This window comes from Zalophus californianus, chromosome 17, assembly GCF_009762305.2.
Source record: "Zalophus californianus isolate mZalCal1 chromosome 17, mZalCal1.pri.v2, whole genome shotgun sequence".
Lineage (NCBI taxonomy): Eukaryota > Metazoa > Chordata > Mammalia > Carnivora > Otariidae > Zalophus > Zalophus californianus.
This window is the reverse complement of record NC_045611.1, coordinates 46,511,947-46,524,745: the sequence shown is the minus strand read 5'-3', so window position 1 is coordinate 46,524,745 and position 12,799 is coordinate 46,511,947. Positions and strand designations below refer to the sequence as shown.

The window sequence follows — 12,799 nt, the reverse complement described above, 5'->3', positions numbered from 1 at the left end:
GGTGTAATATCTAAGATTTGCTTCAAATTTTTAGCGGGGAGCAAGTGGGTGGGGGAGGGGATGAAACCCGACTGGCCAGGAGGTAATCGTGGACCTGGGTGCTCCTTACACCGTTCCACTTTTGCACAGGTTTGAAAACGTCAAAAGTTCGTTGAAAACGTATGTGTTGAAAAGAAATAGGCTAGTGTAATAGTCAATCTATCTTTCAGAATTAAGGTCTCCCACCCAGACTGCTTGTGCCCTATTCCCCTTCCTAGTCTATTCCTCCATAGCATCAATTACCTTCTAACGCACTATGTAATTTACCTGTCATGTCTCTTGTTCATCACGGCCCATGTGCATTGTCGTGTGGTTTAATGCTTTAATAATAAAACGGCTTCATTCTTTCCTGTTTACAGAGAGGTTTTCCGGGGTTGGCAGGAGATTTTTATTTTTAATTATTTGCCCAACACTCTATAATTTGCTTATTATGTCTTCTGTTCATCATCTAAGTTCCACATGGACAAGGATCCATGTCTGGTTTTATTTGCTGATATTTATAATTACATGTGTGGCTTACATTTTGTTTTTACTGGATAGAGTTAGTATAGAGGTTAAAAGCAGGGATTCTAGAGCCAGCCTGGCTGGGTTCAAATCGAAGCTCTGTCATCTACTGGCTTGGTGACTCTGGGCAAGTCATTTGGCCTCTGCCGGCCTTGGTTTTCTCACCTGTGAAGGGGACACATAGCGGTACCCGCCTCAGGGGTCGCCACCCTGACTGGTAGGAAGACGTTCTGTAAACGGTGGCCCGTGTTATTTCTGGTTAGAGCACTCATTTTTGGAGTCAAATAGATACGCCTTTGGCGCCTACCCCACCTGTTTTCTCCCGTGAAACGGGGATAACGTTGCCCCGTCATAAAGGCGATGGGGATTTTTTAAAGGAGTGGACGGGTGTGAGGCCTCCCGCCGGGATGCCTGACCAAAATAACTGCAGTTGTTCCTCGCCAGGCGTCCTGCGGCGGAGTTACCCGCACTCCAAGAGGCGGGCGGGTGCAGACAGACCCCGGATCCCGGCGGCCCCGCCCCTCCCTCGTCTGCGGCGTCAGGTCCGGTTCGGTAGTCCTCCCCCACACCCCCCACCGTGGGAATACCTGGGAAGGAGGGCGTCTGGCGAGTACGGATGGTGCGGGAAGGGGCTGGCTGGGGGCCGGGGTGGGGCCGCTGGGCAGCCAGAGGGAAGAGAGCGCAGAGACCGGCCGACCAGAAGGAGGTTGGGGTAGGGGCTGGGAAATGCTGGCTGTTAAAAAGGGAGGGCCTGACGAGTAAAAGGATGGACGCTGGGAGGGGGACGTAAGGGGACAGAAGAGAGCCCGCCGGCGAGGGGCCCTGGCTCTGATCCAAGGTAGGACTCGGGGGGCTGGCCGGCCCCGGCGGGAGCGCTCAGGGCCGGGTGCGCGGGGGGGCTGGATCTGTTGCAGGGCCAGACGGGTTGGGAAGCTGGGGGCTTGGGACCCGGGGCCGGAGCCGGGGCGGGGCCGGCGGCAGCTGCGCGCGCGCCGCGGAGGCTGCATGCCCCTGACTCCTTGACCTTACTCTCCCGCAGTCACCACCGAACCTGGCGGGGGGTCGGCGGGGACCATGGGTGCCTCGGCCTCCCGGGACCGGCCCGCCCGGGTCCCCGCGCCGGAGCCCGAACCCGAGGAGGCGCTGGACCTGAGCCAACTGCCACCGGAGCTGCTCCTGGTGGTGCTGAGCCACGTGCCCCCGCGCACCCTGCTGGGGTGCTGCCGCCGGGTGTGCCGGGGCTGGCGCGCCCTGGTGGACTGCCAGGCCCTGTGGCTGCTCATCCTGGCCCGGGACCACGGCGTCCTGCTGCCGCTCGCCCGCAGCTGCCTGCCCCCAGCCCGCGACGGCAGGCCCAGCCTCCTGGGCCGCTTCTGCGAGCGCCGCCCGATCGGACGCAACCTCATCCGCAACCCCTGCGGCCAGGGTGGGGAAGCGCGGGGCCGGGGGGCGGGGCCGGGGGCGGGGCTTCATCGGAGCCGGTGGGAGGTGGCAGCCCGCAGGTGGGCGGGCGAGGAACTTGGGCGCAAGCCTCTTGTATTTGACAGAAGGCCTCCGGAAATGGATGGTGCAGCACGGTGGGGACGGCTGGGTGGTGGAGGGAAACAGGTCAACGGTGCCCGGGGCCCCCTCGCAGACCTGCTTCGTGTCTTCTTTCAGGTGAATGTCCTACCCCGCAAGGGCCGGGCCCGTTGTGAGGAAGACCTGCCCGTTCTCATTGAACTTTCTCCCTCTTTCCTAGCTGGTGTCGCAAAAAGCAGGTGTTGGACCTGGAGGAGGAGGGTTTGTGGCCAGAGCTGCTAGATAGTGGCAAGATTGAGATTTGTGTCTCTGATTGGTGAGTATGATGACAAAAACAGCCCTTTGCTCAGCACTGACCGCAGGCGCCATGACCATTGCGTGGGTGACTTCATTGAGGCTGCCTCTAACAATCCCTTACAGATAAAGAGATGCAGCTCAGGGAGATGAATGACTTAACCATTGAGCCCCTTTCCTCACCCCCAAATGGAGCCGGATTGCAAGATGCCAGATTGGATCCAGTTACAGAAGGACTTGGCCCAGCTCAGTCCTGTCTGTGAATGACATGCTCCTTGCCTTAGGAGATCGCAGTGTAGGATAGTTGCCTAAGTTGAAAAAGTCTGGAGCCAGACTTTTCCACGTCTCTGGCTCTGCATCTTCATGGCTTTGGGCAAGTCCCAGTGTGCCTCGGTTTCCCCATCTTTACAAGATAGGGTTACATGTCAAACACATAGCCAGTGCTTTATAAGGGGGAAGTGTTTTAGTTGTGTTTTTTCGGGTTTTGTTTTTTGTTTTTGTTTTTCTGAGCCTTGATCCTCTGAGAATGTATATTTCAAGACCTCAGATTTTTCAGAGCTTTGGGAGCAATCGAGAGGTTCAGAAAGGGGAGGAGATTTGCTCTGGTGGCACAGCTAGGGATTGGGGAGACCTGAAATTAGGCTCAGACTCCTCTGTAGAGCTTATGCTCTGTAGTGATGGTCTTGAAACTAGGGTATGTGTACACGAAGACTTTCCAAGGGATATGTGACCCAGATCATTTCAAAGGAGGCAATTCCAGATCCTCTACAGCTGTGTTCCCTAGTTCTAAAATTACCAGCTACATATCATATCTCTGGTGGTAACATCATATGGTTTGTTCTTGTCCAGTCCCTTTCTCAGAGTCCTCAAGTCTTACAGAAAAAGCAAGCCCCTCACTATGGTGTGTGGCCCCCCAGATGTAAAAACTACCAGAGAGTTAGGCAAAGTGACTGCTTGAAATTTCAGCCTTACCAAATTCACTTTTACTTCGGTTTTTTGTTTTGTTTTTAAGTAGGCTCCATGCCCAACGTGGGGCTTGAACTCAAGACCCTGAGATTAAGAGTTGTGTGCTCTACTGACTGAGCCAGCCAGGTGCCCCCAAGTTCACTTTTTTTTAGATTTATTTATTTATTTGAGAGAGGCAGGGGGGAGGGAGGAGAGAACAGATGGAGAGGGAGAGAGAGACCCCCAAGCAGACTCCCAGCTGAGCACAGAGCCGGACGTGGAGCTCAATCCCACAACCCTGAGATCATGACCTGAGCCGAAATCAAGAGTCAGACGCTTAACCAACTGAGCTACCCAGGCACTCCCAAATTCACTTATAACTAAAGACACCCTAACTTACCCCCACTCTGCAAATCCATCTCATTAGGAGATGTGTTTTATAATAAAATTGTTTTTAATTTAGTCATTAGTTATCAAACTGTTGTAACATATTTGTGTTATTTTGGTCAGCGGTGTGCCCTTTGATCGTAACAATTAGTGGTTCCCAAATTTTACTGTCCATTACGCAAGAACACTGAAAACTCCCAACGCCCAGGTCACACCCCACCCCACCCCAGTTAAATTAGAGTTCCTGTGGGTGAGAGCTGAGTCTCAGTATCTGAGAAGTTTAGAGCTGACTGCAAAGTTAGCGGGCACAGCCCCCAAGACCAACCTCACATCGACACCAGCTGTAAGTTTAATTATAATCCCATAATTCACTGGGAAGACTCATAGAACTCACTGAACGATTACATGATTACAGTTTATTACAAGGAAAACATAACAAATCAAAAATGAGACAACGGAAGAAGAGCTAGGGCAGCATCAAAACACAAAAGTACCAAACACAGAGCTTCTGTTGCTCTCTTGCCATGGAGTCAGGATGCAATCCTGCCCTGGCAGCCATGTGACAATATGCATGGAATATTGCCGACCGGGGAAGTGCACCTGAGCTTCATTGCCCAGAATTTCTACTGGGGCTTCATCCCGTGGTTAATCTCGGCCTCCTGGTCAACTGATACCACCTGACATACCCTAAGCCACATTGTTGGGTCTTTCTGGAGTGGCTAGCCCCCACGGTGAGACTATCTGTGTGGATGTGGCCACCAACCACTGTAATCCCATTGGTAGGCTATCCGGTATGACCCAAGGTCCCCAGGCAAACAAAGATACTTCCGGCAGCCATAATATTCCAAGGATCCAGAAAGAACCTCCCAGAAGCTGAGAGCAAAGCCCCGCCATACCTCCGGACAAGGCTAAATTCTTTGCTATATAATATCTTGTCAACATCCCAGATGATTCCAGGGGCGCCTGGGTGGCTCAGTCATTAAGCATCTGCCTTCAGCTCAGGTCATGATCCAAGGGTCCTGGGATCGAGCCCCGCATCGGGCTCCCTGCTCACCGGGAAGCCTGCTTCTCCCTCTCCCACTCCCCCAGCTTGTGTTCCTGCTCTTGCTATCTCTGTCCTGTCAAATAAATAAATAAATAAATTCCAGATGATTCCAATCTGCATCCAAGTCTGGGAACCGCTTCTGGGTAATAATTCAATCCCAAAGGAAAAATGTTAACACTTAGATCTTTTTTTTTTTTTTAAAGATTTTATATATTTATTTGAGAGAGAGAATGAGAGAGAGAGAGAGAGACCATGAGAGGGGGGAGGGTCCGAGGGAGAAGCAGACTCACTGCTGAGCAGGGAGCCCGATGCGGGACTCGATCCCGGGACTCCAGGATCATGACCTGAGCCGAAGGCAGTCGCTTAACCAACTGAGCCACCCAGGCGCCCAACACTTAGATCTTTATGGTCACAGAAAAAAATTTTAATTTCTGTTCATATACGTATATTTTGGTGTGTGGTTGGCAGAGCGCAGTATGGAGGGGCGGTCTTTTGACTGGTCGGAAGAAAATAAGAATATGTCACTATTACATGAGGACAGAATTGGGCAGGAGAAGTAGAGCAGACATCTAATTCTAAGAAGTAGAATGATGAGAAGTCTCAGAAGAAACTTATTTGTGTATTTTTACAGCCTGTTACCCTTGAGTTAAACTTTTAACTTCTAGCATCAAAAGTGTACATTTTTTAAGTTTACATATTTTATTTATGTATGTATGTATTTATTTATTTAAAGTGTACATATTTTAGGTATGTGACTCTGAATTATCACAGAGTGAACACATCCATGTTACCAGCTCCTTTCCCATCATTACCCATCCAGGGTAGCCGCCATCCTGAATTCTGTTACCATAGATAAATTCTGTCCATTTTTTTTTTTAAGATTATTTATTTGACAGAGAGAGAGAGCACAAGCAGGGGGAGAGGCAGAGGGAGAGGGAGAAGCAGGCTCCCCACTGAGCAAGGAGCCCGATGTGGGGCTCAATCCCAGGACCCCGGGATCATGAACTGGGCTGAAGGCAGATGCTTAACCAACTGAGCCACCCAGGTGCCCCAAGTTCTGTCCATTTTTGTACTTGAGAGAGAGAATGAGTCCCACGGTATATGTTTTGTTTCTAGCTTATGAACTGCATGTTTGTAAATTGATTCCTCATTGTGTGTAACTGCAGTGAATTTGCTTTCATTGCTGTATACTGTTCTATTATGTGCATATACCTTAATTTATCCATTTACCATCGATGGACAATTGGATGTTGTTGTGTTTTGTTTTGTTTTTAATATTGCTGGGTATCCCGGGTCGCCTGGGTGGCTCAGTTGGTTAAGTGACTGCCTTCGGCTCAGGTCATGGTCCCAGGGTCCTGGGCTCGAGCCCCGCATCGGGCTCCCTGCTCGGCGGGAAGCCTGCTTCTCCCTCTCCCACTCCCCCTGCTTGTGTTCCCTCTCTCTCTCTGTCTCTCTCTCTCTCTGTCAATTAAATAAATAAAATCTTTAAAAAATATATTGCTGGGTATCCCATCACGACTAAATATAGATTCCTGTGGTCCTTTTATTTTATTTTATTTTTTAAAGATTTTATTTATTTATTTTTTTTAAGATTTTATTTATTTATTTGGGAGAGAATGAGAGACAGAGAGCACGAGAGGGAAGAGGGTCAGAGGGAGAAGCAGACTCCCTGCTGAGCAGGGAGCCCGATGCGGGACTCGATCCCGGGACTCCAGGATCATGACCTGAGCTGAAGGCAGTCGTTTAACCAACTGAGCCACCCAGTCGCCCTTAAAGATTTTATTTTTAAGTAATCTCTCTACCCATGTGGGACTCTAATGCTCCTCCCGTGGTCCTTTTCAATGACTGATATGAAAGTTGTATTTTAAAATGTCAATGTACCCATTGGAAATTACATCTTTTGCCACCGTTTAAACATTGAGCAATTTCCATTGTCACCTGAATAATACTGGAGGAGGTGCCTTGAAGGGTGGCTGCTCTGGGTCACTGCTTCGAGAATGCATGTGCTTGCAGACCAGCTGGGGACCTCGTTTAATACAGATTCTGAGTCACTGGGTCTGCAGTGGGGCCAAGCTCCCAGGTGACACAGGTTGTGCTGAGCCGAGGACTATGTTTTGGATTTGCAGACACAGGGAGGCCATTCTGGGGGGGAGGCAGGCAGACACCCAAAGAGATGAGGTGGGCATATCCAGCCTTCAAGGCCTCCCTCCTCCCGCAGGTGGGGAGCCCGACACGACAGTGGCTGTATGTACCGACTCCTTGTCCAACTTCTAGATGCCAACCAGACTGTCCTGGATAAATTCTCTGCTATGCCTGTTCCCATCCAACAGTGGAACAACAATGTCTGCTTTCAGGTGAGTCTCTGGCAGGGACACGGGGAGAGGGGTGGTGGGGCCTGGGAACATTATCTGTTACCTCTTGGGTTTCTATAAGGAGGGCTCTGCTGGGGATGCTTCTGGTTCCTGTCTCTCGGGTAGTTGCTTTCAGACAATGGCTGGAGCTGAAGAGCTGGGTGGGGTGTGTGGGTGTGTGTGTTTGTGTACATGTGTGTACGTGTGTACGTGTGCATATAGCAGCTGATGGCTTCATTTAGTCCCAGAGCTTCAGTATGGGATCTGTCTGTGAGGGCTGGTTTGGATTTCCTTGAATCATGGCCGCCTCGGGGCAGCCAGACTCAACTTACTAGTGGCTCAGGATTCCACCAGGAGGGTTCTAGAGAAACCCAAAGAAGTTGCATTGCCTTTTCTGACTTAGCGTTGGAAGTCACTTGGCGGAAATCACTCAGCATCACTTCCGCCATGCTCCTGGTTACGAACAAAACCCACCCACCCAGACTCAAGGAGACAGGAATTAGGATGAGGAACCATGTGATTCCACTGAGCCAGAAGGCCCCAGCCTCAGCTTTCAAGAAGAAGGCTGGGGCACAACCTGCCTGATCTCTTCTCTACCTACAGGTCACCCACGTGTTCTCCAACATCAAGATGGGCGTCCGCTTTGTGTCTTTCGAACACTGGGGCCAGGACACACAGTTCTGGGCTGGTCACTATGGAGCCCGTGTGACCAACTCCAGTGTGGTCGTGCGGGCCCGGTTGTCTTAGTTGAGGGCTGTCCTTGCCCAACAACCTGACCAGTGCCTTCCAGGACTGGGGACCACTGGCCAGAACTTCTCATTAGCCAAGGGCATGTGCCTCCCTGGCATCCTGGGTACTCCAGGATCCCTTCGAGGGTTCTGCCAGGCCCCCTCTTCAGGTTCTAGAAACTACTAGAAGAAAGTTCTTACTTCAAAGTTACCTATCACTATTATAGGGCAGTCCTCCCTCCGGAGGCCCTCTGATTCAGCCCCAGTCCCATCTGACCTGTCTCCTCTCCTCTCTGCTTTCAGGGGGCTTTATCGGTCTCTTTAGAGAAGGCCGCTCATCTCTGAGGTAGAACCTTGTCCTTATAGCTGGGAAAATTCCAGCCACCTTGGGTGGCAAACTTAACCCCTGCAGCTTCAAGGCTGGGAACCAGGTCTCACGGCTGAAAGTCAGCCAGCTCAGAAAATGTGTGGAGACCCTCAAGGAACCCCTGTGATTGTATGGTGTATAAAATTAGTTTTTATTTTGAAATTTTGCGCAAACATCGAAAGAATAACATATCAGCAACAACTATCTGCCGATCATATGTAATAAATTTGTTATTTTGCCAAAAGTGCCTCAGATCTTTGAAGTAGGAAATATAACTTTACTGTCTTGGTTACTACTTGGTTTGAACGCAACAAATTGTCCCAGTGGGGGAAAGGAAACTACAGAAGAAAACACCCAATAGAAGGGACAGTGGGTGTGGGTACAGCATCAGGGTGGCACCACACTTGTGACTTTCTAGATGGGAGCCAGGATCAGGCTGTCCTCATGCCAGTGCAGGGTCATGGCTAACTCATGGCTGGTGGGTCAGTGAAATGTTCTAGGTCATCTTTTTTTTTTTTTTTAAAGATTTTATTTTTAAGTAATCTTTACACCCAGTGTGGGGCTTAACTCACAACCCTGAGATCAAGAGTCGCACACTGTACTGATGGAGCCAACCAGGTGCCCCTAGATGTTCTAGGTCTTCTGATGTGATGCACCTGAAATGTGCCATTGCTTTTGCTGTATCCCAGGATGAACTGCTCATTGGAGGGGTCAGGCCTTCCGCCCCTTTCTTGCCATAGAAGGGAAACACCAGCAGAGAAGGAGCCAAACACACCCAGAGGTGGCATGTTTTGCCAGTTTCTTAAAAAAGGGATTGTGACAGGTTGAAACAGACATAAGAGTCATGACCAGATGGAGTGTGTGGGCCTTGAGTAGATACTGGTTTGGACAGTTCAGCTCTAGATGGTATTTTTGAGTCAACTGGGGGAATTTGGATATGAGGAATATGGGAAACATCTAGGAAGGGAAAGATGGAGACCACTGCCTTAAAAAAAAAAAGCAGCCATATAATTTAATTTTGGCACATGTTGTATGTGTGTGTGTGTGCGCGCGTGCCAAAGTTAATGATACCACTTTATACACACACGTGTACATACAATTATTTATATCCTGGATTACCTTCTGGGTGTGTGCATAGATATGTATATATATATATATTCAGAAGAATAAATATTACCTATAGCGGCGCCTGGCTGGCTCAGTCTGTAGAGCATGTGACTCTTGATCTCAGGGTCGTGAGTTCAAGCCCCATGTTGGACGTGGAGCTTACTTAAAATAAAAAAAGAATATTAACTACAGTGTTACAGGGTTAGTGCAATGGTGATCTCTGGTCATGGTGATTTTGTATTTATTTTGCTTATCTGTATACAAGAGACACAGGAAGACAAATACATAGTATCCTCCAATGCAACTTCCCTCCCCTTCTAGAAAGAACCACATTTCCAAGGCATCTTTGCTGACAGGGTTTTTGTTTGTTTTATTTTGTTACAGAGAATTTGAAATATATACAGAAGCAGAGAGAAGAGTATTCTAACGATGTATCTACTCCCCAGCACCAATTTTATCAGATTATGGCCAGTCTTCAGCCCACATCCCCATCGATTCTCCCCTCTTCCATATTGTTTTTTTTAATACTTTTTTATTTTGAAACAATCTTAAATGTAACAGAGAAGTTATAGGTATGTCACAAAGCCTTTTCCCCCTGAAACAAATAGTACATTTTCAGCATCACTGCAAAATTCTTTTGTGTGTATTTTCTACATCTGGGGACATCCTCCTGCATAACCACAATACAACCATCCAAATCATGATGGTCATGTCAATTCAATAACTGCCCCAAAGGTCTAAGCTAGCTGGCCTTGCCTTAGAAAGGCCTGTTGGCAAGGCGACTGGGTGGCTCAGTCGGTTAAGCATCCGACTCTTTATTTTGGCTCAGGTCATGATCCCAGGGTCATGAAATCGAGCTCTGTGCTGGGCATGGAGCCTGCTTAAGATTCTCTCTCTTCCCCTCCCTCTTCCCACCTCTCTCTCTTAGAAAGAAAGAACGACAGGAAGGAAGGAAGGAGGGAAGGAAGGAAGGAAGGGGGGGGGAGGGAAGGAGGGAAGGAGGGAAGAAAGGAAGGAAGGAAGACCTGTTTGCTTTGCTGGGTGGCTCAATCAGTTGGGCATCTGCCTTCGGCTCAGGTCATGATCCTAGGGTCTGGGATCGAGCCCCATGTTGGGCTCTCTGCTCAGTGGGGAGCCTGCTTCTCCCTCTCCCTCTGCCTGCTGCTCCCCCTGCTTGTGCTCTCTCTCTCTCTCTCCGTGTCAAATAAATAAATAAAATCTTAAAAAAAAAAAAAAAAGGCCTGTTTGCAAAGTTGGCCCTTAGCTGGCATCTGGGAACTTGAATTTTGGAAGTGTTCCCACCATTACCTAACTGATAAGGGTGGCTCTTGGCGCTTAGACTATTTGTGCAAACAGTATGGTTTATGCTGAACACTTGCTGTCGTTCTGGGAGCCTGGGATTTTGGTATAAGCCAGGCAGAAAGAAGGTGTCTCTAGGACTAACCCCCCAGTGAAACCCTGGGGTGCTGAGTCTGTGATGAGCTCCCCTGGGCATCACACACCTGCTGCTAATTTTTGTTGCTGGGTCAAGACTACACTCTGCATGATCCATTGGGGGAGGGAGAGGACCCAAGGAACCTGCACATAACCCTCCAGTGTCTGTATCTTTTTACCTTATGATCCATTTGTGCATAGAACCGCACCACTGTACTCCGGGTTGAGTACAACTATGGACTGAGTTTCATGAGTCCTTCTGGCAAATATCTGAGCATGGGGTAGTCCTGAGATTACACACACGGACACACACACACACGTTGGTTTGTTTTCTATATACTATGACATTTTGAGAGCTTAAAAGGCCTTTTTGGGGTGCCTGGGTGACTTGGGCACCCAGACCTAACCGTAGGCCTCTGCCTTCGGCTCAGGTCCTGATCCCAGCGTCCTGGGATCGAGCCCCATGTCGGGCTCCCTGCTCAGTGGGGAGCCTGCTTCTCCCTCTACCCTTCCCCACTGCTCATGATCTCTCTCCCTCTCAAATAAATAAATCTAAAAAAAAAAAAAAAGACCTTTTTGGCTGGGGAGAGATGGTGCCTCCTAGCCAATTCTTAGAGACAGCAAAGAACCCAGCCTGAGAATGCCTTTGATACGCAAACGAACCAATCCAGAGCCAGACTTCCTCCAACCGGCTCCAGGCACTATTCCTCAGCCTCATCGCCCAAGGGCCAGGTGCCACGCAACTAGGGACCACCCCTACTGAAATCCCACACACTGACCAGTCCTAAATGGTTCACCCTGCCCTGCCTTTCCAGAGGAACCCCAATAAAGGCCGTGGCTTAAACCTATCCCTAGGTCGGCCTCCTGCCTCCTGGCCACGCTGTCTTTCCCATGGGGCTCTGCGCGGCACCCCTCCTGTCTCCCGGACCCCTGAGTGTAATAAACCGATTTCCCGAGCCTCTCCTCCGTCTCCCCTTGTGCCTGCACCCAACACACCATCTCGTGAAAGAATACAAAACAATAAAATGTTGTATGCTTGTAATATACACTAGAGAGATCATCCGGATCAGGGAGAGCTACCGCAAAAACAAGAGGTGTGCGTGTGTGTGCGTGTTTGCGTGTGTGTGTGCGTGCGTGCGTGTGACACTCTTGTTTTTGCAGTCAGTGGGGGTATTGGAAGCAAGCACAAGGCTCTGTAAATAATGATTTTTGCTATAATTTTGGCCTGTTGGAGCCTTTGGAGAAAAGGAGGCGAGATGCAGAGAGGCCACCTTCAATCTATAGGCAAACGCCCCTTTGGAGTTTTGAAACAGTTTTAGCTTGCTAATGAAGATCAAATGCCTGACCCTCAGTGGCTGCTGATTTTCCGGCCTGGTGTGCCAACACACACACCCACGCACACAAACACGCAGGAGTGTGCGCACACGCACATAGATTGTGGGTCAGCAAAAATCTTTATTTTACCGTCAGTTTGACTGTTAGGTTTTTTTTTTTAAGAGAAAGCACTTTTTTTTTAAAGATTTTTATTTATTTATTTCTCAGAGAGAGAGCACAAGCAGGGGGAGCAGTAGAGGGAGAGGGAGAGGCCGGCTCCTCAATGAGCAAGGAGCCCGATGTGGGACTCGATCCCAGGACCCTGGGATCATGACCCGAGCTGAAGGCAGACGCTTAGCGACTGAGCCACCCAGGCGTCCCGATTGTTAGTTTTTTTAAATAGATCGTTTTTTAAAGAGCAGTTTGAGGTTCATGGTGAAATTGAGCAGGAAGTACAGATCCAGTATATTCCTCTCCCCACACGCAGAGGAAGCCTCCCCCACTACCCACCAGAGAGGGACATTTGTCAATCCCTGAACGTACATCAGCACATTATTTATGACCCAGAGTCCATTGTTCACATTAGGGCTCACTCTTGGTGTCATACATGGTATGGGTTAGGACAAATGTATGATGACATGTATCCACCATTATAGTATCACATGGAATAGTTTCACTGTCCTAAAAATCCATTCTGCCTGTTCATCCCCTCCCCCCTCCTCCCCGACCTCTGGCAACCACTGATTCTTTTACTGTCCCCATA

The 12,799-nt window shown here is 49.4% G+C and overlaps 1 protein-coding gene across 4 annotated transcripts; it reads left to right on the top strand.

Moving 5' to 3' along the window:
• The first annotated feature begins 1,047 nt into the window (after positions 1 to 1,047).
• FBXO27 (F-box protein 27) lies at positions 1,048 to 10,175 on the top strand. 4 transcript variants are annotated; one of them, XM_027619128.1, is made up of 6 exons: positions 1,048 to 1,153; positions 1,583 to 1,969; positions 2,091 to 2,202; positions 2,285 to 2,380; positions 6,954 to 7,089; positions 7,690 to 8,417. In XM_027619128.1, exons 2-6 carry the CDS (start codon positions 1,618 to 1,620, stop codon positions 7,831 to 7,833), a joined length of 840 nt encoding a protein of 279 aa, XP_027474929.1. In that variant the 5' UTR covers positions 1,048 to 1,153; positions 1,583 to 1,617; the 3' UTR covers positions 7,834 to 8,417. The 4 variants fall into 4 exon arrangements, with proteins under 4 accessions (XP_027474929.1, XP_027474931.1, XP_027474930.1 ...); XM_027619130.1 differs by lacking the exons at positions 1,048 to 1,153; positions 7,690 to 8,417 and adding exons at positions 1,160 to 1,381; positions 9,673 to 10,175; XM_027619129.1 differs by lacking the exon at positions 1,048 to 1,153 and adding an exon at positions 1,160 to 1,381 and having other exon boundaries at positions 2,094 to 2,202.
• Positions 10,176 to 12,799: the final 2,624 nt, after the last annotated feature.

Bases quoted from the DNA above. Each gene is read 5' to 3' on its own strand.
- FBXO27 (XM_027619128.1), top strand. From the start codon at position 1,618: ATGGGTGCCTCGGCCTCCCGGGACCGGCCCGCCCGGGTCCCCGCGCCG. The intron at 1,970-2,090 runs GTGGGGAAGCGC...TGTATTTGACAG, and splicing joins CCGCAACCCCTGCGGCCAGG to AAGGCCTCCGGAAATGGATG. The intron at 2,203-2,284 runs GTGAATGTCCTA...CCTCTTTCCTAG, and splicing joins TGCTTCGTGTCTTCTTTCAG to CTGGTGTCGCAAAAAGCAGG.